This window comes from Chaetura pelagica, unplaced genomic scaffold (genome assembly GCF_000747805.2).
Source record: "Chaetura pelagica isolate M959 unplaced genomic scaffold, ChaPel_1.0 scaffold79, whole genome shotgun sequence".
NCBI classification, from domain to species: Eukaryota; Metazoa; Chordata; class Aves; order Apodiformes; family Apodidae; genus Chaetura; species Chaetura pelagica.
The window spans coordinates 3018105-3039439 of NW_009969339.1; the positions used below are offsets into that span (position 1 = coordinate 3018105).

The 21335-nt window shown below is 36.8% G+C and overlaps 1 protein-coding gene across 1 annotated transcript in view; it reads right to left on the bottom strand.

Annotated features, from left to right (window-relative positions):
- Nucleotides 1-21335, bottom strand: part of POLR3B (polymerase (RNA) III (DNA directed) polypeptide B) — a 75114-nt gene that overhangs the window by 36537 nt on the left and 17242 nt on the right. The window contains exons 9-17 of the mRNA XM_010005788.1: nucleotides 18731-18853; nucleotides 17077-17193; nucleotides 16472-16606; nucleotides 11166-11327; nucleotides 7681-7881; nucleotides 6425-6587; nucleotides 4497-4650; nucleotides 2411-2485; nucleotides 1522-1620 (exon numbers count right to left, since the gene is read on the bottom strand). Of these exons, the coding sequence (XP_010004090.1) occupies nucleotides 1522-1620; nucleotides 2411-2485; nucleotides 4497-4650; nucleotides 6425-6587; nucleotides 7681-7881; nucleotides 11166-11327; nucleotides 16472-16606; nucleotides 17077-17193; nucleotides 18731-18853 (1229 nt within the window). The remainder of the gene's footprint in view (nucleotides 1-1521; nucleotides 1621-2410; nucleotides 2486-4496; nucleotides 4651-6424; nucleotides 6588-7680; nucleotides 7882-11165; nucleotides 11328-16471; nucleotides 16607-17076; nucleotides 17194-18730; nucleotides 18854-21335) is intronic.

Consider the following 21335-nt stretch of genomic DNA (forward strand, 5'->3'; position numbering starts at 1 on the left):
AGTTGTATAACCAGAACAAGTTGTACCAACATGGTTGAACCATTTAAAATGCAAGATGATCAGCTGGGGGAAGGGGGTACACAAACTATTCAGGCTGTAGGGAATGTCATTAATAAATACAAGGAACACTGTGCTCATATGGTGAGAGCTCATACTTAACGGCACCACTAGCTGCAAGCATTGAAGTTAAACCCAAAACAAGTTGATGGACAACATAAGAATCTCCCAAATTGTTTACAGTTATCATGGAGTCATTTCCTTGCACTACTCCACTGAAGAGTCACTGTCTTCTATTTCTGACTAAACAGTGATTTTATGTGATACATTCCCATTAATCTTCCTAGCTGAGTCAGGTGTCCTGTAACTTAAACTTTTCAGCTCAGATGTTTTCTGGAAGTTATTTCATTTTGGTGCAAATGACAACAATTGTGTGTGCTCTTATTTGCTCACACATACAGAAGCCAGCCAAGACCATGCATGAGTAATTTCATAAAATGATAGTCTTCAAAAGCCTGGGCAGGAGCAATACAAATTAATTAGCAGAGTTAAAGCATTTCATCTTAAAAAGGTTAAAGATAACTGAAGGTCTCATCCAGCTCCATTGAAATAAATGATGTATTTCTATTGGCTTTCGTAAGTACTTGACGAGGACAGAACATACAGAAAATGCATTTTCTGCATTTTACTGATGAAGCATTTGCTGGAGATAACTTTCAACATCTTACATGCAGCCTTCAGCTAACAGGATATTGTCATAGAAACATTAGGAAAAAAAGTAAAATGACTTAAAAATTTTAAAGAATCCCTCCTTTAATGTGGGCTCTTCAATCACAGTCACAAGACAAGAGAAAAAAAAACAAAACAACAAAGCACCAGGTCCTTCATATATGTGGAAAACACACGAAATCTGGATATCTTTCAAAATGAAAATCACATACCAGGAATGGGTTTAATACATCTGGTAAAGAATACACAGAATTATATAGGTATTTCTCTCAGGGTCCATTATACATCCAAAAGTCAAAGGGAAGGTCTCATTCCAATATTCCAGACATTTAGTGTAAGCTGATTATCTACGGTCCCTCTACAGCCAAAAGAGTGAGATGATTTTCCAAATGAAAATCATGACATGCTATGATCATAATTTAATGGGTGGAATCATTGCCTTCTGGACTCCTACCATATAAAGTTATTTGTGATGAGCAGCCCAAGCATTAGAACAAAAAAGCAGCAACATCCAGAGAAACACAGGATATACCTTTAAGTATTTCATATTTTTGAGCGTTAGAAGCAGGAACAGATTTTGCAAAAACCAAAAGCTTTTTGTAACTATCCCGTGGATAATTTAGGCTGTGTGTAAAGAGATTTAACCTTTAGCTTTCGTCTGGAGTAGTTTCAACTACTAGCAAAGGAGCAGTGTGAATGTGTGAAAACAGTAAAATTATTAATGTGCTTGCATTTCAGGGAGTCAATTTATTAAAGTTTTTCCTGTACCAATGTTTATTCTGAATGCATACTTACTTATTAATTGTATGTTCATATAGTGCAATATTACAGTCATTTTCTTCATTCACATCCAAATACTCAACGAGGCCTTCATGCAAAAAGTCTTCAAAATTCCTACAGTTAAATAAAAAAATTACACTAGAAGTCATGCTTTTCTTATATTCCTGCAAAAATAAAACTACATAGTACATATACTGAATGAATGAAATGTGTGGAAATTACCTAGAGAAATAATGCTACATTAAAAGTTCTGTGCACTTTACATATTTAAAGAAATCTGTATTTCTTAAAATTAACCCCCTTGCCCATTCACTGCTTCACACAGTCTGACAGACCAATGTTACTTATTTGAACAATTAAAAATTAAATTCCTGTATGTACTCATCATCACTCAAAATGCAGACAAATATAGGGGTAACCCAGTAAGTTTTGTGATGATTTTGCAAAATTTAATTTAAGTTACACTTAAATGCATTAGTGTAACTCTTTTTTTAATTACTCAAACTAAGAATTTGAAAGTACTTCCAAAAATAATTCTTCAGGTGCCTAGTTTAGAGCAGTCAAGTTGATATTCCTTTGAAGTGTTTGATTTTTCAATCAGAAGGACAATACTGCCTCAGGCCTTCCACCTGCAGAAAGGTGAGGCTGTGAGATGTATTTATTCTTCATAACCACCAAATGTCATAGCAGTAAAAAAAGTAACACCAGGCTTAATCTGACTTTAAACAGAAAACCTCCAATACACTTATTATTCATTTACATAGGAGAGCAGACTCCTCCTCTACATAGCTAACCCCAAGATTGTGAAATACTGACTGAACTACTGACTGAATACTGACTGAACTATTTCCATACAGTATTTGGATAGATGTGATGATGAATATGGTCTACTTGAATTTAGTACCTGTATCCCTGAGCCAGTTCTTCCATATGTTTGTTTGTAACTGCAGGCTTTTGTTTCTTGACAATTATGTAGGGTCTACAATTAAAAAAGAAAAAAAAAGAAAGAAGAAAAAAGAAGAATACTTAGGCAGGTAACTTAATTTATACTTACAGTTATAACACTGCCAATGCACAATTTATTTTATAAACCACCTTTAAAGTTTATCCACCATCAACCGATATAGCCACATAAATACAATCAGCAATTATTCAGATCTTGGTTTGATACAGAGATATCCTGATCTGACACACTGTCTATGAAGTACCCAAAAAGTGTCAAAGAAATATTAGTATTTCAATTTTGTGGAGGAAGCCTTTCCCCACACCAAAATCTTTGAACTAATGTTTTTTAAGTTTTACCTACATATTTTGTAGATGGCTTCAAAAGACTTAAGATTTCCCAATCTACAAAGCTAGGAACATTAAGTTCTGTGGACATTGCAGGGACTTCATACATCACTGAGGGAACAGTTTGTGCTCAAATATGTCCGCATGCAAGAATTTATTTTGCTGTTACTTACATAATGTAAAGTACAGGCATTTACTATGGGTGACCTCGGATGAATCCATAAATTTCAACAGCACATGGATCTCTGAAGGCTTCCTTACCGCAAGGAAACACTGACACAAAGGATGGCATGCAAGAATGAAACGTCAAGGGCTGTTGCTATTTGGACAAGTTGCTCTTATAAAGAGCAGCAAATAGCTACAAGATACTTGTGGAGTCCACTCTGAAGTCTAAACAACTGTTTGAAGAATAATGAGCACTTTTAAATGGTTAATAGGGGTATCTGAACAATTGCAGGGTGGGGGGGTGCCACAAAGCAAACTTGGTAAACTCCTGAAAATCCACACCATTTTTTTTCGTCTTTACAAATTGGAAGTTTTGCTGCATCTCCAAACCTGCAGAATGGCCAGTATTAGCCCTGACTGGAAAAGTGATTTCTCTGCCTACTGTCCCTACTCTGGATCTCTTGACCAGATATTACTAACTGATGGTTTTGCACATAAATTTTGAAGCCTCTAGCATGCCTCAAACTGCGTTCAACATGCTCTGAGATTCAATTAACAAATAAGGTGGAATGCCAACTCTAGTTGTGACTGCTGCTTCTTTAAGTATGCAAAAAATACGCATGCAGATAGTCAATGCTAAAATGTGTATATTTATTAATTCATTCTGCCTTTCTCAATCTCTGCTTTGTACATCTTTCATGCCTTGTTCTTTAGGCTAAACTGGAGATGTTTTACTTGAAAATAACCTAGCACAGCACTGCCATAATCTGACTGGAGTCTATAACCTCTACTATAAAACAACGTGATTTTCTGTCTTCAAGTTTTATTATGTTCCACTTTCTCATTTTAGTCACTCAGTCTCTTTTTGCTTTCCTCTGTGACGTGACTGTTATTCAAGCATTCTTTCTGCCTAATAGAGAGTGCAAGCATCACAAGGTGGAGACCTTCCTCATAGGTTTGCTGAATTTCCTACCTACTCAGAGGTAAGCAATGAAATCAACCCAAACTGTGAGGCATGCATCTTGGTATGACAGACGCCTGATGATGTTTTGCACCAGAATTAAAGGCCCTCAGAGACAAAGAGTAGTTTCCCATTCTAAAATGTGATATCACACCCATGAGATATCAAGCAAATGAATGCTCGTTTCTTGCTTCACAGGAAATAAAAAAACCCCTCCAAGGACACTGGACATTACTGCAATTGCCAAACAAGATAATTTTAATTCCCCCTCCTTTATTTTCCTAGAGAAGATAAAAGCACTATTTTGTCTTGGCTTTTGTTTAAAGATAAACTGATTTAGTTGGGGTTTTTTTTTTGTTGTTTTTTTTTTTTTTTAAAGTTGCCTGGCTATATAGTATGTTTCTCAGATTCCTCTGTTTTGAATTAGGGCTATTTAAGGGGAAAAAAGAAACTCAAGTCCTACTGAATGCGATTTATTTTGTACTCATTAAAGCCTTAACCCAGCATATTTCCAGTGCATAAAACAATGTTTACAGTAAGTTCATTAGTGAGATAATTCTGGTGAGATGCTTACCTGCACAATCTCCCTCCATCAGAAGAAATATAGACACATCTGTCAGAAAGATTTGTAGAGATGGAAACAAATTCATTGATATAACCCGCTCGACGCATTATCCGAAACGTGTTGACTAATTTCTGATGATCACGTATGACACCAAGGATGTTACCTATTCAGAAAAGGAATAAATTCATGGTGCATTCTTTGAATATCCAAAACCCTACTTAGAAATTCTTATTAGAGCTAGCATGACAGAAGCACTTCCTTCTTCTTGTAAATAATAAGTGTTGTGTTAAAATTTCCCTTTTCTGACACAAATAAGAATTGGCTTTTTTTTCTCTCAATAAACAGTTTTTTAAAGGGTCAGGATTTCACAGGCCATCTATCTGTTTGCTTCCAAATAGCTTCAGAAACTGAATGGTGTGCTTCATCCAGCTGCCTTCAAATACGTTTTTGCTGAGGAGCCCATTCATGTGTATAAGCAAACAACATTTTTAAAGTCTGCAATTTCAGCTGTACTGAAATGGATCCAAGTTTTCCAGGAACAAACCAAGGAACTGTTCTGCTGCCTTCTCAGAAATTTTAGAAAGATTTCTGACACATGTGATCACTTGCAACAGCATCAGAATTCCTCCTTCAGGATCTTAGCTCAACAAACTACTGCTATCTTAGCTGAGCACTTAAGCTCATAGGTAAGCATTCTGATGCATGATGAACAAGTAAGAAAGTAAAGTTAATTTTTTAAGAATCACCTGACCAAAGTAATCTTAATATATAAAATGATTATGGTGTCCTTTCGAACAAAACTTTAAAGGAGGAGACAAGGCATGATAGTTTAGGGATACAATACAAAGGTCTTTACAGCTTAAGAGATTGTACTTAGCAGTTTCTGTCCTCTTGGGTTATAAGTTTAAATCCAAATCACATCAGCCATCCACAAGCCTGGGATTTTTTATGCATTAAACTCACAGACTAGTAGATGGAATAGTAAATGGTTTTGCCTCACTTAGTACTAGATCATCTACATTTGGGAATATAACTATCCTGGTCCACACCACAGATGGAGCTTGTGAAGGAAGAGTTAAATATTCCTGCTCTGCACTCCCCTTTGGACCATAAAATGAGACCAAAAAAGTATGCATGTGGTTTCTCTGAACCTTATTTTTAACACAGTGCTACAGAAAAGCAGAGCTAGAAATGCGGTTTGGTCAAGTGTTGCTTATGTTATTGGGAAAAGGCAGGATTGAAGAACAACTGCTGTTTAATTCAAAGGCAAATGGAGAACATGCTCATGGCGACAGACATTAAATACTAGTCCCTGGAAGTGGATGCTGTCAACAAAAGGCTATTTTTAAATCACAGTTGTAGTTTTTAAAATATCAGGAGTACGAAATCTGATATCATAGTACCTGTTGACATAGAAACATGAAAAGATCAGTTATAAAAGGAACAGAAGAATGCAGAACCCTTTAACGAAGAAAACAGGCTTATTTTTTTCTAATAATTTACAAAGCATTTAAAGGGCAACTTGTAATTTGTAAATTTAAGATATTACAAACTTACTCTCTTTTTAAAAAGTACTTTATGAAAGGCACTTCATTTGGTGAATGCCTGAAAAAAACCCAACAAACAAATCTGTAATTGAATATACGTATTTTTTGTGCCTATTCATGCAAGAGTGCTTAAAAACAGTACTGAAATTTGAAAAGGCTTCCATTTCCCAGCTACACACATCTGCAAAGTTCTTAGACTTCAGACAACTAAGTGCCATCATCTGGCCTCTCTACTATGCCTAACCCTATCAAAATATTTACATATTAAATTATCTACAGGTGGAAAAAAGCATTTGTGGTTGACTGTGCTCCAACAATTCTTGGAGCATTTCTGAAGCCTAACTCTCCATCACAAACAAATCAGAACCAGACTGCTGAAAAGTTACATACCATTAAGGAAAACAAGGAACACATTTGGATATGAAAGTTCTTCACCACAGAGCAAGTTGACATCTTCAACTCCAAGATTACTGGCTAGCTTAATAATTGGGCCATCTTCCATATCTGTAGTAATATGAGTCATGAGGGCAAGGTTTTTAACCAAACCACAAGCCTAAAATAAAAAAATGCACATTTTATCTTTTATTCCGAAATATTAATACTATACACACCTTTTTCTTTCAAAACTGTATGTAAGAACCCTCCCTGAAAAAGTCCAAGTATAAGTCAAAGGAATGAAACAAATTAACTACACTGAAAATTAGGATGGAAGAAAGGCAGAATTTTCTATATCACACTAAAATGTCATTTTTTAGCACTTACAAAGTAATAAAAAATGTAGGTGATGAATTTGCAGTTCTCAAGTTATCCAAAGCTACTTAGAAGCATAACAGAAATACAAAATTATTCTATTTATCAATTTGCAAGATATCATGTATGTTCTAACACAAACTTTGACATTTTAAAATGAAAACTATATAGATATCTTCTACAGTGAAATTTTATTTCAGCTGCTTAATGAGACTAGCTCATATTGACTACAAAGTTCAGCCAGAAAGTTCAGAGTTCCCCCAGTACTTTCTATTCAGGGAAAAAAACAGAAAGAAAAAGAAAACCCAAAAAACCCCAAAACAAAAACCCCCCAAAAACCCCAAGAGCTGTCAGCATCAATTGTTTGGTTGAAATAGCTGGATGGTGTCTTTAAAATACAACATACAGAGGTGCTTTCCTTCCTCAAGCCGAAGGCTAAAGCTGTTTCTGTAATAACAATACGTGTTTCTAGAAAAACTGCAGCAGGTTTGATGCTGCTACTTCAAAATGGCACATTTATTACGGAACAAAGGGATGAGAGCTTAGGACTACTCTCTGTTCCTGCTCTGATCAGAAGAAAGCAAGTAGATCTGACACAAAAATGGGAGGCCTCATGTCATTCTCATACAGTCAAATGATTTCTGAACAGTTTCCAGCTGGTCCACTCAGGTAGGATAATAAAAGGCAATATAGTGAGGAGGTCCAGGATGTAAGATGGGACCAGTAATAGACGGGATGTAAGAATAAACACAGGTTGTGTGAACAGGTTGAGGATAACTTCTTTCTCCGGAAACCTCCTCTTCAGAATTCTTCCTCTGATGGAGGATCACTTAAAAATAAACAGTGTCCCATTCCTCAGGACAAGAAATATTGAAAGCAAAATAGAATTTCCTCACCTCTCCTTCAGGAGTGTCAGATGGGCAGAGCATCCCCCACTGAGATGGTTGTAGCGATCGTGGACCACTCACTTTCCTTGTCTTTTCAAACTGAGAAGAGATTCTAGTCATCATTCCCAGAGCAGATATATAAGACAACCGGGACAATACTTGTGTCACACCTTGGCGGTCCATTTTGAATCTTTTCAGAGACCAATTACCCTGCAGAATAAAAATAATGTTTAAAAAAAGTAATTGCAGCTTATCCCTGTCTCAATACTTACCTGCCTTTTTTCAGTATCTAGAGAGAATTATATTTGAGTAACTTTACACAGCAATTGTTGCCATTTATATAAAAAAACTTTCTAATTACCTATCTGCAGATAAACTACCAATTATAACATACTTGTACTAACTATTACAAAATGTTGAAACAAAAGAACTGCTCTTTCAGATGAGAGGATACTTTTGCTATTATATATTCAATCACACAAAGAACTGACCCTCGCAGGTAAATCAATACCCATATTTAGCTAAATTAAATTATTTTCTTATCTCCTTCTATAGATTTTTTGAGTATATTAAAAAAAAAAGGTATTTTGAGTGAAATACACTTCTCCAGTAGTTCCTACAAACTTTCACTTCTGCCTTTTTTCATTACTTATTTTTGTAGGAAACTGTCCTGGCTTGAGCCAGGATGAAGCCTGGTATTTATGCTGGAGAAGTCTGACATCAAAGCTGCCTGTACTTCCTTGAAGCCTTTTAGTTTTGGAATCTAGAGGAAAGACTGACTGTTGTGTCTTCTCACAAAAGAGTGGGGGGGAGTTGGGTCTATGCCTCTGGTAGAATTACACCAAATATAAAATGCAAGATCCATGCATATGTCAGAGGTTTCATGTTTCAGGACTGTCACAGGCAATATCACTTTTAGCTGTAATTAGGAGAAGAAAGGAGTTTAGATAATGTTCTAGGACACAATTATGTTTCTCTGACAAGCAGAATTAACAATCTATAGCACAAAATCCTGAAATTCGGTGCTACAATTTTTTACTTCATGACATCTGCTCCACACACAGTTCCCCCCACCTCAGTCAGTGGATACAGAGAGTTTCTGTCCCCATTCCTACCATCTACCCCGGCCACTGTGTTCCTGGTCAGTCCAAGGGCAATGAAGATCTCAAAGGTAATGTTCTCCCAAGGAATGTCTTCTATTAATTCCTGTAAACTTTTTTATAAACTCAGCTCACCAATGCTAGCAAATAATTTGAAAGTTGCTTGCTGTACCTTACACTGAAATCCTTTCAGAGGGTGATTTGCTTGGCTGCCTTATTTACACATTAGCAGTATAACCACATCTTATGATGAACAGCAAGAAACTACCACCCATCAAAATTATTTTGCTATTTTGCTTTCACTAGAGAGACTATCAAATAGTCTACAGAACTTCCCTTTCTTCCTTCTTACAGAAAGTGGAACACATAATATTCAACAGTAAGTTGGTTAAAAGGTAACTGTTCACTTGCTCACTCTTCCTGGGAAGGGTTCACCTCCTGAACATTTCCTTCTGCAAGGACTGGGAGTTATCAGAATGTAAGTGGAAGAATACAATAAATGAGTAATTTTCCTCACACTAGAAATTCTTGCAACTGTAGTCTAAACTAGCATGTGGTTTTCTCTTCATTGCCCAGAAGACTGAAAGAAAGGGGAGGTAAAAATGTCGCCTGAGGAAAGGATATGAAAAATTCTATCTGCTTTGGAAGTGACAGACTGACTCCTTCAGAGTTGTCCAGAACACCCAAAATGGAGCCAGGGATGTTGCAAGACCATCCCCACTGGAGAACTTTCTGCTGAGAACCCCTATGAACTGACAGAAGCTCCCTCAGTAGCACTAGATGACTCTACAGATGCTGAAATATTAGGCCTGTGGCATTACTGTGTGACCTACCCTCTCTCCTGCTATTTTTCAGGGTAAAAAGAATACCTATAGTAAATATCACTTAACACCTCTGTACAGTTGATGCAGTGGTGCTACCAATTCTTTTGCATGCTGCTGGTGTAATTATGAACCTGCTCAGTTATTTCATGCTCTTTGAGACTATCACTGAAGCATTCTGGCGAGATCGAAGATTGTCATTTCCAAGAATGATTCTTATGGTATTTGCTTAATCTCTTGAATAGTATGCACTGAGCATTGTTCCTGAGAAATTCTTTTCAATGCTTAAGAGCAGATGGTCTTTAACTGCTTATGTGGCAGTAAAAAAAAAAGTCCAAAGATAGTGGAAGAAGGAAGACTTGACAATATGTACTGAATAGTTTGCAAATTTATCTCTGTCAGTCCAAATGGAAAAACTGGCACTGGCTAGAAGGAAGCACTAGCATTTAGAGAAACAAATCTGTCAATTGTTTTGGTTACATGCACTGTAGAGATTTAACTACATTGGGGCACTCATAAAATTAAATAGTGATAAGCTTAAACACTGGGATTTTTAAGTAAGATTGTTGGTGGGTTTGGATGCAAATTGTGGAGTTAATTTTGTTTACAAGAACTGAAGAAAAACCTCTGTTTCATGCTAAGCAGAAAAGCCCTCTAAAGACTTCCAAAGACTAAAAATTAAGTTACACAATTTTTACCAGCTACTAAAATACTTAGACTAATCTAATTTATTTTAAAATCATGGATTTCAAAGTCTTTTACAAGCTAGTAGCTGATTTCAGGAACTAACTCACAAATTGCTCTTGCAGATGTGTGAAGTAAGAAACAAAGTTAGTAACTGTATTTTTGTTCCTGTACACTGGCAACAATGAACATATCCATTCTAGAAGAAGGCAGACACATGCTAAAATCTAACAAAGACAAATATTTAAGGACTTATTTACAGGGGTTTTTTTTGCAATAATATGGTATGTAGCTGTTCTCTCTGTTAAATAGCTCAGTATCACTAGCAGAGAAGTAGCAATTTCTATGCTGCAAATCCACTTATATTAGCAATCTCATATGTATAAAAAGACATTGCCATTAAAGAGCTCAAAATTCAGCTTTTGGTTTTTTTGCCTACCTGCCCTCTCACTCCAAGCCCCAAGTTGCCTTCTGTCCATGATGTTTGTCATGTTTTTCATGGACAATTACATAACCTCACCATAGCTTAACACAGATAATAAAAAACACCATGAACAACACAGTGAAGTAGAACCTAGAAGACCACAAGCTGGTACTAGACGCATGATCCCAATTTTGTATTTGCTGCCATTCCTTCACAAACACTAAAACATCACTTTGAAATAAATGGTTAAATAAAAAGTGGTTTGATGATTAATGAATGATACTTCAGTAAATTCCAAAAGCTCTGCCCATGACAGAGTTTTGCAATTTTAATCTATAAAGAACATTAAATAGATTTGCTTTTACAACCAAAGGTAGTAGAGTCATTAGAACAAACTATACATGTTTCCACTATTCACTAAGGTGGAAAAACTTTACATACTAGAATGAAAACAAAAACACTTACTGTGGAGATGGCATTGACCATGCCATTAGTGATCTGGTCTTGACGCATATGCTTCACTACATCGAACTGAGCTGCACGTTGCTTGGGGATTACCTGGTCTGCAATCTTCTTCAGTTCAGAGTTAAATTTTTTGAACAAATCTTCAAACAGAAGAGAAAGAAGCTGGAAATACAAAACAATTGGATTAAGGTAAAAACGATACTTCTCCAGGTCTGGGAAATGAAGGAGGAGGGAGGAAGGAGAAGAAGAGGAATGCATTTGATATTTCTACCTTAATGCTTCTTGTCAGTTAGAAAATAACTTCTCAAGTTTTCTCTCAAGTTTTTTGTCTTGCTAAATTAAAATGCAATATTGGAGAAATTATCTCATAATAGAAAGCAAATTAAGTATAAGAATGGTCTCAGCATTTATCTCTTTTTGGTTTGCTTTAATCTCTCCTTCACAATATCTTAACATACCCATCCATCTCTATCCATCTACTGTTTTCCCTAATCTGCTACATTATGATCCAGTTGATGCACTTCTTCCTAAAGTCACAAACTCTTTTAAAGATATAATACCCTGAATGTACAATCCTGAATTACACACAAGATTTGGAGGCAAGACCAGCTTCTAGTCTATTACTGGATGGAATAATAGCAGTAAAGCAGTAAGTGAAGTCATTGTGAGATAATTCTATTATTAGAAGTGAAAAAGCTATTTAAAATGCCCTTCCCAGGAACTACTAAAAATGGACAAGACAGACACCAAAGTGACACCAAAGAAGTCCTGAGGTGAAGCAAGTCAGCAGCACTGAGTTTGGAAGCAGTGCACAGTTTGCAAGACAGACTGAAGCATAAAATGGGCACATTTACTGCTGGACAAGCAGAACTAGAAGAGAGGCCCAGAAGCAACATCTGCTCCTGATGGCTGGCAAAACATATCTCAGGTTATGTAGGCAGCTTCCTCACCCAGATACACATTTTCCTGTTCTCTTCTGCCAACAACAATGCATGAAAACCCAATTACACCCAGAGAGAGTAAATCTGGTTCAAGAGCTGCCACCCTTTGCCAGAAGGGCTACTATCTGGAAAGTGCAATGCTCTTCCACATCTCTTCCTTAAAAAAAAAAAAAAAAAAAGTTTAAGCAAAGAAGCTACTTAACACTGCTGAGCTAGAAAAAAACAACAGCAGCCACACAACGCTTCAACTCTGCTGCAATTTAAGCCAATTATTTCCTGTACACGTATACTAATTACTTCTAGTTTTTAAAACAACTGTAAAATGAAGGGCTACCAAAGTTTTTTATCAGACCTTTTTTGCTCTTCAATCTGTTTTGGGTCTGCAGTTTGCTCAGCCTTTTCTTGCAGACACTAAGAGCTTCCGAAAACACTTGAATCTGCATTACATGATACATTTTAACGGCTCACAATCATTAGCTCTGCAAGCAAGCAGTGTAAATTCTAAAGCCTGGCAGCCCTGTCCTGGAACTCTGTTTTACAGCAGCTCCATGTGTCGGAAGAACTAAAAATGCAGCTGCTGCCAATGCCAGAAATGGTGGTTCCCAGTATACAAAGCATTGTAGGGCTGAACAAGCTAGGTATTCAGCCACCACAAGCTAAGACATTCTGGAGTCAGCTGTGCAATTTAATTTTTGTATGTGCAGAACTAAGCTGAATTTTAACTGTTTCCATCAGACACAGTCCCAACTTTTCCTTCCCTCTGGAAAGAAGTTCCTCTACCACTGAGATGGGCCACTAGTTTTCATTTGCTTTCCAATGTATGTCAGCCGGGTGGGCTGACCAAAGCATTTGGCAAATAACACTGTAAAGCAGCTAAATAAATTATAAGTTACCCTTTTCACTGGCATCATAAATGCATTTAGGAATTAAAAAAATAACAAATAACACCTGGAAAGTCAAGATAGACATCTGCTTTGCAATAAAATGCTCCAACTGGCCTTCATGGAGAGCAAGACTGGATTATCTTTGACAGCCTACTCTACAAGCTGTGAGAAATACTCAGTGTTCAGTCACTAAACTGTAAAACTAGTAATAACACACACTATATGCTAACCCTTTACAAAAATGGAATCCTATATCCACTCTGAAAAGAGATTTTTTGCTGAAAACTGGCTAAGTGGGCATTTCAGACCAGGCCCTGGCATGAGAGGAAGGTGTTGTAGACCTTTTCCTTCCTGATGCTTGTAGAACCATTATCATTTACAAGACAAAACCCTCTCACCACTGTCAAAAGAAATCAAGTCACCTGCAACCTACCTGCAATGTCAGAGATGACTTAAATCAGACTTCCATCAGAAATAAAAGCATATTTTATTCAGAGACAGAGTTACACCCCAAGTACACCAACTTGCTACTATTTGCTGGTCTAAAAAGTCATACTTTGCTAATTTCACTCAAAGACCCTTGGGTCTTTGTATGAGCTCTATCTGGCAAAGCAAAGTCTCACAATAGCCACATTATTTAGGTCAAGAGCAAGTGATTAAAGAAAAAGGATGGAATGCTAGTGATAATATTCAATGGATTTCATAGTTGGTCCAGGGCCTTTCAGCCTTCGTCAGTCTGAAGAGCAAATTATATTTAAGAAAAAAACCAACAAACATGACAGCTCATCAATTGATTTTCATTGAAAATCCTAAGAAAAATTAATAAAGAAGTTAAGCTGCTGAAATACAGTTTCACCAATTAGCTTAATGTCAGAGAATTCTAATTAGGCGCCTTGAGATTGCTATTTAGCGTTTAAGCCTTTAGAGTGCCAAATTCTCCCTTTCACACAAACTGGTTGCAAAATTAAAGACATTAGGCAGCCTTAATTATATTATCAGAACAGCTGGGATTAGGCAATCTCTGAAGTCAAGGCGGTATTCTTTTGTCACAGGGTAGAAATCCCTTGCTTTCCAGGGTGCTGGATTTTGGTGCAGTTCCATATCTCACCCATACAAAGCAAGCTGCATTAGAAACAACAAAAAAAAAATGAGGACAAAGAACAGAGTAATGCTTAGCAAATAATGAACACATTAAGGAAAGAGAAAAGGTAGGTGAAGAGATTAAGCCTGAAATCGGTAGGTTTTGCTAACATCTCAGCTGGCACCTGGCCTACCGAGCCTCTAGTGGCAGAAAGACTAAGAGAAAGCTCTGTAAACCAGCTTGGCTAGTGGATACAACACTGTTATCTAAAACTAAAGCACATTTCGTACTCTCTTGTCCCATGGGGTGTGAAATTAGCAGCTATTGTTTTCACACATTTTTATAAACACAATGCCTTTTATGTTTTTACGTTGTTTAGACCGCTATGTTTTTCTACTCACACAGGAATCTTTTCTTTTTTATTCTTTATTCAAATTTTAAATCAACAGGATTTTTATTCTAGGAGCATGCTGGCATTTAAAAAAAACAACAAAACAAACAACAAACAAACAAACAAAAAACCAACCATTTTATCCACACAAACTTTAGCTAAACACAAGCATTTAGAAACTGGCAAGAAATCTCTACACTTTTTAGTCTGTAATCTAATGAAATTAATATTTTACACTGATAATGTAGCAGAGAGGAATGCAAGAGTTCAGCTTGAAATGAGCTTTTAAACTATCACAAGGGAGCCAGAACTACTCTCAAACAAATGTTACAACCACTCATGCATAGCTCTCCTTGATGTGGAAAAAATACACACTGGCTTTGTTATGATGATCATCTACATTTAAAACCTCTTCCTGGTCAATTTAAAACGACTTTGGTTGTTAACACTGTGTGAGCAGAGGCCTTTTTCTTACAGCTTGTAGAAAACTTTTTACCTGCTCTACTTTCTGCCTCTGAAAATACTAGGAAAAAAAACCCCAACCTAGTCCTTCAGTTAAATAAGAACAATAACATGACCAAGCAACAACTAATTTTACTGATTACAGTCATAGTGAACTACAGCAACATTACAGGAGAAACCAAATAAATCCATTGAAGCTTAAAATATTTGCCCCATTAAAATATCACACTAATGTACTCTAACTAGTCCTTATACTTGTGAAATATGTTCTATTTCAGCAAACAAGTTTGATGAACAGACAACATCTTAATTTGAAGAAAGGATTCTTTTTTCAGTTTCAGAGGTTGGGGCTTTTTCACTTGTATTTGTGCTTAAATTGTGTTTAAGAGTGTTATCTCAATTTTTTCAGAAAACCAGGAAGCAAATCACATGTTTTTTACTCTGAAATGACTGTGTGCTCTGTGTTCTCATGTGTTCATGGAGGTACAGAGTAAAGTGGGAAGGAAAATAGGAGAATGAGGCAATATGCAAGCACATATCTTAGAAAGTACAATGATATATCATATCCAGATATCATTGGATATGAACAAAAATGAATGGATATTGTTGCTTGCACAACAACAGAAAGTATGTGGGGAGCAGAGATGCATAGTTTCTAGAACCTGGTGCATTTTGTATACTTGTCTGGATTTCTGATGTGTGATCAATAACCAGAGATGACACAGACTGCTAAAACTCCCAACTTAAATTAATACAGAGCATAGCAAAGAAATCCAATCCACAGCCATGGAAACGAAGCAGTTCCTTCACCTGACAAGCAAATTCCCACTACATTAGGAGAAGACAGTTTGGCCAACAACTGTGAATTGCCACTCACTCTGCAAAAGAACAGTGCCAGTCAGACACCTCAAACCATTCCCTCATTCACAGCCCTGTGTTACTCCTTCTACCTCCAATGTCAACATTGTTTAAGCAGACAAGTCCATGCAATCCACTTTCCTTAGTTGCTCAAGTTAACTTCAAAACACCTACTTCGTTAATTCATGCTACTTTACAGGCTCTAAAGGCAGCTGACAGCAAACAAGCAAGCTTTTGGGCTTCTCTAACTTCCAGGAGGCTTGAGTGGCTGTTCTGTGAGCTGCTACACAAACTGGGTTCTCCAGAGAGGGACAGCCTGGGCCTGACACAAGCATCAAGTTGGGCCCAGTTTGTTCCCTTACCCAGATACTTAAGGGGGACACTGGAAGGTGGCTCTTACTGCTGCCTTCATGGCACTAACAATACAACAGCGAAAGTAGAACTGATGCTGTCTTTACACTGCTCTGCCTTTTATCTGGTATAAAGGGACAATACAGAAGTGAGGATATAATTCAAAAGCCTCAATCAGGGAAGCATATCTGTAAGTCACCATAGAAAAGCCAACAAAAATAAAATGAGAGAAAAGCCACTTCAATCAGGAAGTCAGGGGTGCTCCTTATTCTGTACCTTTTAAAAGCAGGTAGTAGCAAAACAACAAAAGAGCACCTTGCTCTTAAGTAAAAACTCACCTGTCCTGCCAACTCCAAACGTTTATTTCCATAGTAGTCTCTGTCATCTACCTTATTCTCTCCTTGAGCCAAAATTACTCTGCGCACCATCACTGCTGTGTATATGCACTTGGCACGAAAATTGAATTCCTTCACCTATAAATACAAAAACCCCAGATGTTTCAGGACCAGTTCCTTAGTTATTGCTCAAACACATCCATTTAAATCAAAGGATAATCTGGGCTGACTGAGGAGTTACAAAAGGGATTTGTGCACTTTACCTTCTTAAAAATGCTAAATGTAATATACATTAGTGACACCGGAACACTTAGTAAATCAAAACAATTCAGAATAAAGGTATAGGTCATGGGAGTAAGGACCTGAACTAACAGCTTACACTGCCTGGCTAAGCAGAAAAAATGCATAGTATGACAAGTAGTTCCATGGTAGAGCACTTCAGAAACATACAGTTTACTTTTGACTCAATTCAAATATTCTTCTCTATTTTGAGGATTTATTTATCTCAGCTACAAAGCAATCAAAGACATTGTTCCCTATCAACAAAGTTCACACCACAAATAACCCCCCAAAATGTATTCCAGTTTAAATAAAACAGCATCACATACAAGAACATGGGTCAGAATAGTTGATGCTAGCAGCTCTCGAGCTTCTTCCATCTTTGTTTTCTTTGGGCCTCCCCACATCCTTTGCCTCCTTACTTTGTTTCCAATGTACTTCAATGCCTGTCAAGTGGGGGAATTAACAGAGTTAATATCAGAATTGTAACCTATGCAAATATTCACACAAAAGGAGATCCGTACATATTCCTCAATTGGTGCAATCTGACTAGTCACAGATGATACAAACTCTAAGCAAAGCACAAAACACTAAAAACTTAGGTAATGCTAATTAAAAAAATATCTTGAAAATTGACACAATTTATTAAAATTAAATATACAATGTGTTATCACATGCTGATAACATTTGGAATGGGAAGTGCTAAAAGAGCATGATTAGCACACTACTAAAAGAAAGGGGATTGCATAGACATATGAAAAAGAATATACAAATTCAAAAAATCTAGATTATTTGACTTTTCACCTTCACTTCTCTTGTGTACTTGCTAAGTTTCACTCAGATATTAAACTGTGAGATGGCACTCACTGTTTAATAGGCACAAATGCTACTGTGTGGTGTCCACAGCTGTCTTCAATCCTTGTAACAATAAATAGATTCTTACTGTCTTACCAGTTGTCCAAGAATTTGAATCAATTTGCAGAATTCAGGATCAGATGAGGCAAAGAAACTACTCAGGTCCCACAGGAAGGTCCTGTCTGGAAATGAAGCCATGCCCCTTATGCCAAAGAATTACTCTTTACACTAAATGACAGACTGTCCTTTCCATCTGTTGCCTTCTTCCCCAAATATCTCCCTTTCTTTTAATTTGACACTTCTTGCACAGATTAACTTATGTATTTCTGTTTTTCTGCTTTCCTAGATGCTTCAAATTTCTCTATGTTCCTCCAGCAATATCATTTTACTTTTCTGACTGTGAATTAGGAAGGCCTTCATTCTACCTCTAATCCTGAAAAGCTACAAAAAAAAGCTGAAAAAGCTGAAAAGCTGGAAAAAATACAAACTGAGAAAGGTTCACCCTACAACACTCAACATCACACATGGAAAGATGCAATAAAGTTTACAATTAAATAGCAGAAATAAAACTAATCTTCAAAAGCTTCTTCTAGGAGATTAATGTTTACATATATGATGTAAATGCTGCCAGCAAAATGGCCTGTGTTCTGGCTAATTAAGAGTACCTGAGCTGAAGAGAATTCTGATGTGTCTTTAGTAGGATGGAGGGTGGCTATTATGAGCTTTATATAAGAGACTAGAAATGGAGAACATCTACTCATGATGAAATGGTCATGCCCACATCAGCGGGGCTTCTGCAAAATGGGGCATGCAATTCCTTTTTTAAAAATGAGAATTGTCCTCAAAAAAAACCCCTTCATCTTCTGAATATCACTACTTGCTACATACATTAAAACATAATGCTAGGCTTCTGAAAATGAAACATTTATTGACTTTGAGTGGGGTTTTTGCAGTCAGGCAATGAGAGCAAAGTCTCACTTTTTACAAGTCCTGCCCCCTTAGAGACCCTCAGCTTAAAATAATGGCCCAAAACCAAACCTTGAAACAAAAAGTGTATGTCAACTGCTGACACAGCAATACCCACCGTCTTTAGATTTTTATGGCCTCTGGCCATGTGAAAAGACACACCTGCATCTGTGTAAAAATCTGAGCTTTTTGGCACTCTTCCAGACTAGGAGCAAATGCAGCCATCACATGTTCCTCTGTGCCAATCATTTGTACAATCTCTTGGTCACTCTCAACACCCATGGCCTAGGACAAGAAGAAAAGACAGAAATAGCAGAGTCTTTATGTTAACTCACTGACATTTGCTTATGCTAATTTAGTATTGTTTGTCTGCCTTACTACTAAGCAAGAGCTAGTTCTTCTCTAAGAAACTGTGCCATCTGGCACTGGCAGCACATATTCGTGCTATGGAAGAACACTAAATGGAAACCTTGATAAGCAGCAGGAACACACACACACTCTCTTTGGAGAGTCTCTTTTTCTTCACTGGCAGAAGTTAAATTCTATGCTCTTACTTAAGAAAAAGTAAATACCAGCTAATAACCCTATAATGTATAACACCCTATATGTGTAACAATGAAAACCAAGTCAGAATCTACAATAAATAAAAGAAGGTGAAATTTCTGAAGAGATTACAAATGGGTCTCTTACCACAAGCAATTTTGCAAACTTGGTTGACTGCTATGCAGCATATCATATTTGAGAAACATTTACAATTTACCTCCTTTGCAGCTCTCTGCATTTAGAAGATGACTTTACTACACAATACCATTTCTAAGCCATTCTATTATTTCACTGATCTTTGGACACCTTGTTAGACTTTATGCTGTGGAAAAAAAAAAAAGCTTAAAAAACTAAGAAGGTGCTTAACAGGTTTAGAAAATTCTCTCCATCAGTAAGTGTTTCAAGGTGGCAGCCAGCAGTGAAGGCCTTTGTGGATTCCAGATGTGCTAAAGCTCCCCTCTTCACACATTTGCCTGGAGCTCTGCCATATCAAAAACCAGAATAATCTCACTAAACCTCTTCTGGCTGAGTTATAATATGTTTCTCAGAACTTTGTGAGGAAGTTACGTTTGCATTCACATTATTCTTCAAACTGCCTGCCACAAAGACCATTGAAATAATGGCATATGTATACGCTAACATTCTGGTTCTCGTTAAAAACCGGCAGTGTCCCAAAAAGTTACATTTTCCTCAAAAATGCAAAACCACCTTCCATTCTTACTGTCTTCATTGGGTGTCACTTTGCTTAACACGTAGCTAACACTATCCCCTTGCAAAACTGTTGCTCTAATTGTGCAATATCGTGCTTTTTTCTTTGTCTCTTTAATTTCTTATTTTTCAACAAAGAAAGGGTTGGTTGAAGTTCCTTTAACTTAAAACTCCATCTCTTCACCTTTTGCTATATTTGAAATTAAAAGCAGTGCAAAAGTAACAAACACCCAAAACAATGAGAACATCCCTGTTGTAGTGTAAAGCACAGATCATAATTCCACCATCTCAGACTTGAGTGCCAAATCAAGACAGAGTTAATCTACCAAAGGTTACTACGAGATAGTTTGGTCCTACTAAGTAGCCACCCCTCTTATCTCAAGGCTCTTCACAGAATCAGAATTTGCCCATGTGATACTACAGTAGTTCGTATCTCTGCTTTTTCAAATATTATTACACTTTCTCACCCTTTTAAAGTAAGGTATCCTACTAGTCAAAAAACATCAGGAGGTAAATTAACAAAATCTCTCATGACCTGAGAGTCAGACTCACTAAACATCTATAAAAGGATGAAAGCTTCGTAACAGTAATTTCCCATACATCTAAGACTTAGGAGATCACCAGTAAACCAGCTTAAGAACCACAACTTGACTCATACAATTATTGTACTTAGTCTACAGAAGAATCAACATTTATTAAGGGAATCTGTGTGCCATTCTATGCACATATACCAGAAATATATTAACCTAAAGCAGATAAAATGCAAGATGATATCACCCTATTTCTGTCCATCAGTTTAATTTTAGGATGTCAATCAGACTGTAAGAGTCCTGTAAAAAGTGAACAAATTAAGTGGGGGAAAATAAAAAGTCAACCTGCAGTTTTACTATGCTATTTTGTCCATTAAAAAAAAAAAAGCACAAAAAACCTCCACAATAAATTCAAGAGTGTTGATTTCTTCTAACTTGAGGAATTCTCTGATCAAAAATCTGACAAAAACAAGATGAGAATAGGGCATATCTTTATGCCTGTATAGATTTTCTAGTCCAATTTTGTAGGAGCAAACTCACTTAAGAATTCTGAATTTGTGTGTGAGAAAGGCTAGGATCTGCCAACAAACTGTATCTATTATATTGCTAGATAAGTGCAAACTGGAGGAAATTAATTTATAAGTAATGACTAAAAACATATAAAAATTACTGAAAGAGGTGTACTGATACAATAGGTTAAAACTAAGCCCATTTATTCTCCTATGTACTCTCAACAAAACCAGGAGAGATACACATACAACTTCACCTACATACAACACTATCAGGGCAAGCAACAAGCTCATGCTGGTATGAGATAGATTTGTAATGTTAAGGCTTTCTGGCCCTGATGTTGCACTTCTACAGAAAAAGCAAAACCAAAGAGTTACTCCATAATTAGCCTGCAACATCACTAGGATAGTAACAAAATATTCCTGGGTTGTTGATGATGTTACAGAAACACTAAGGATAGCAAAGCAGGAACTGGT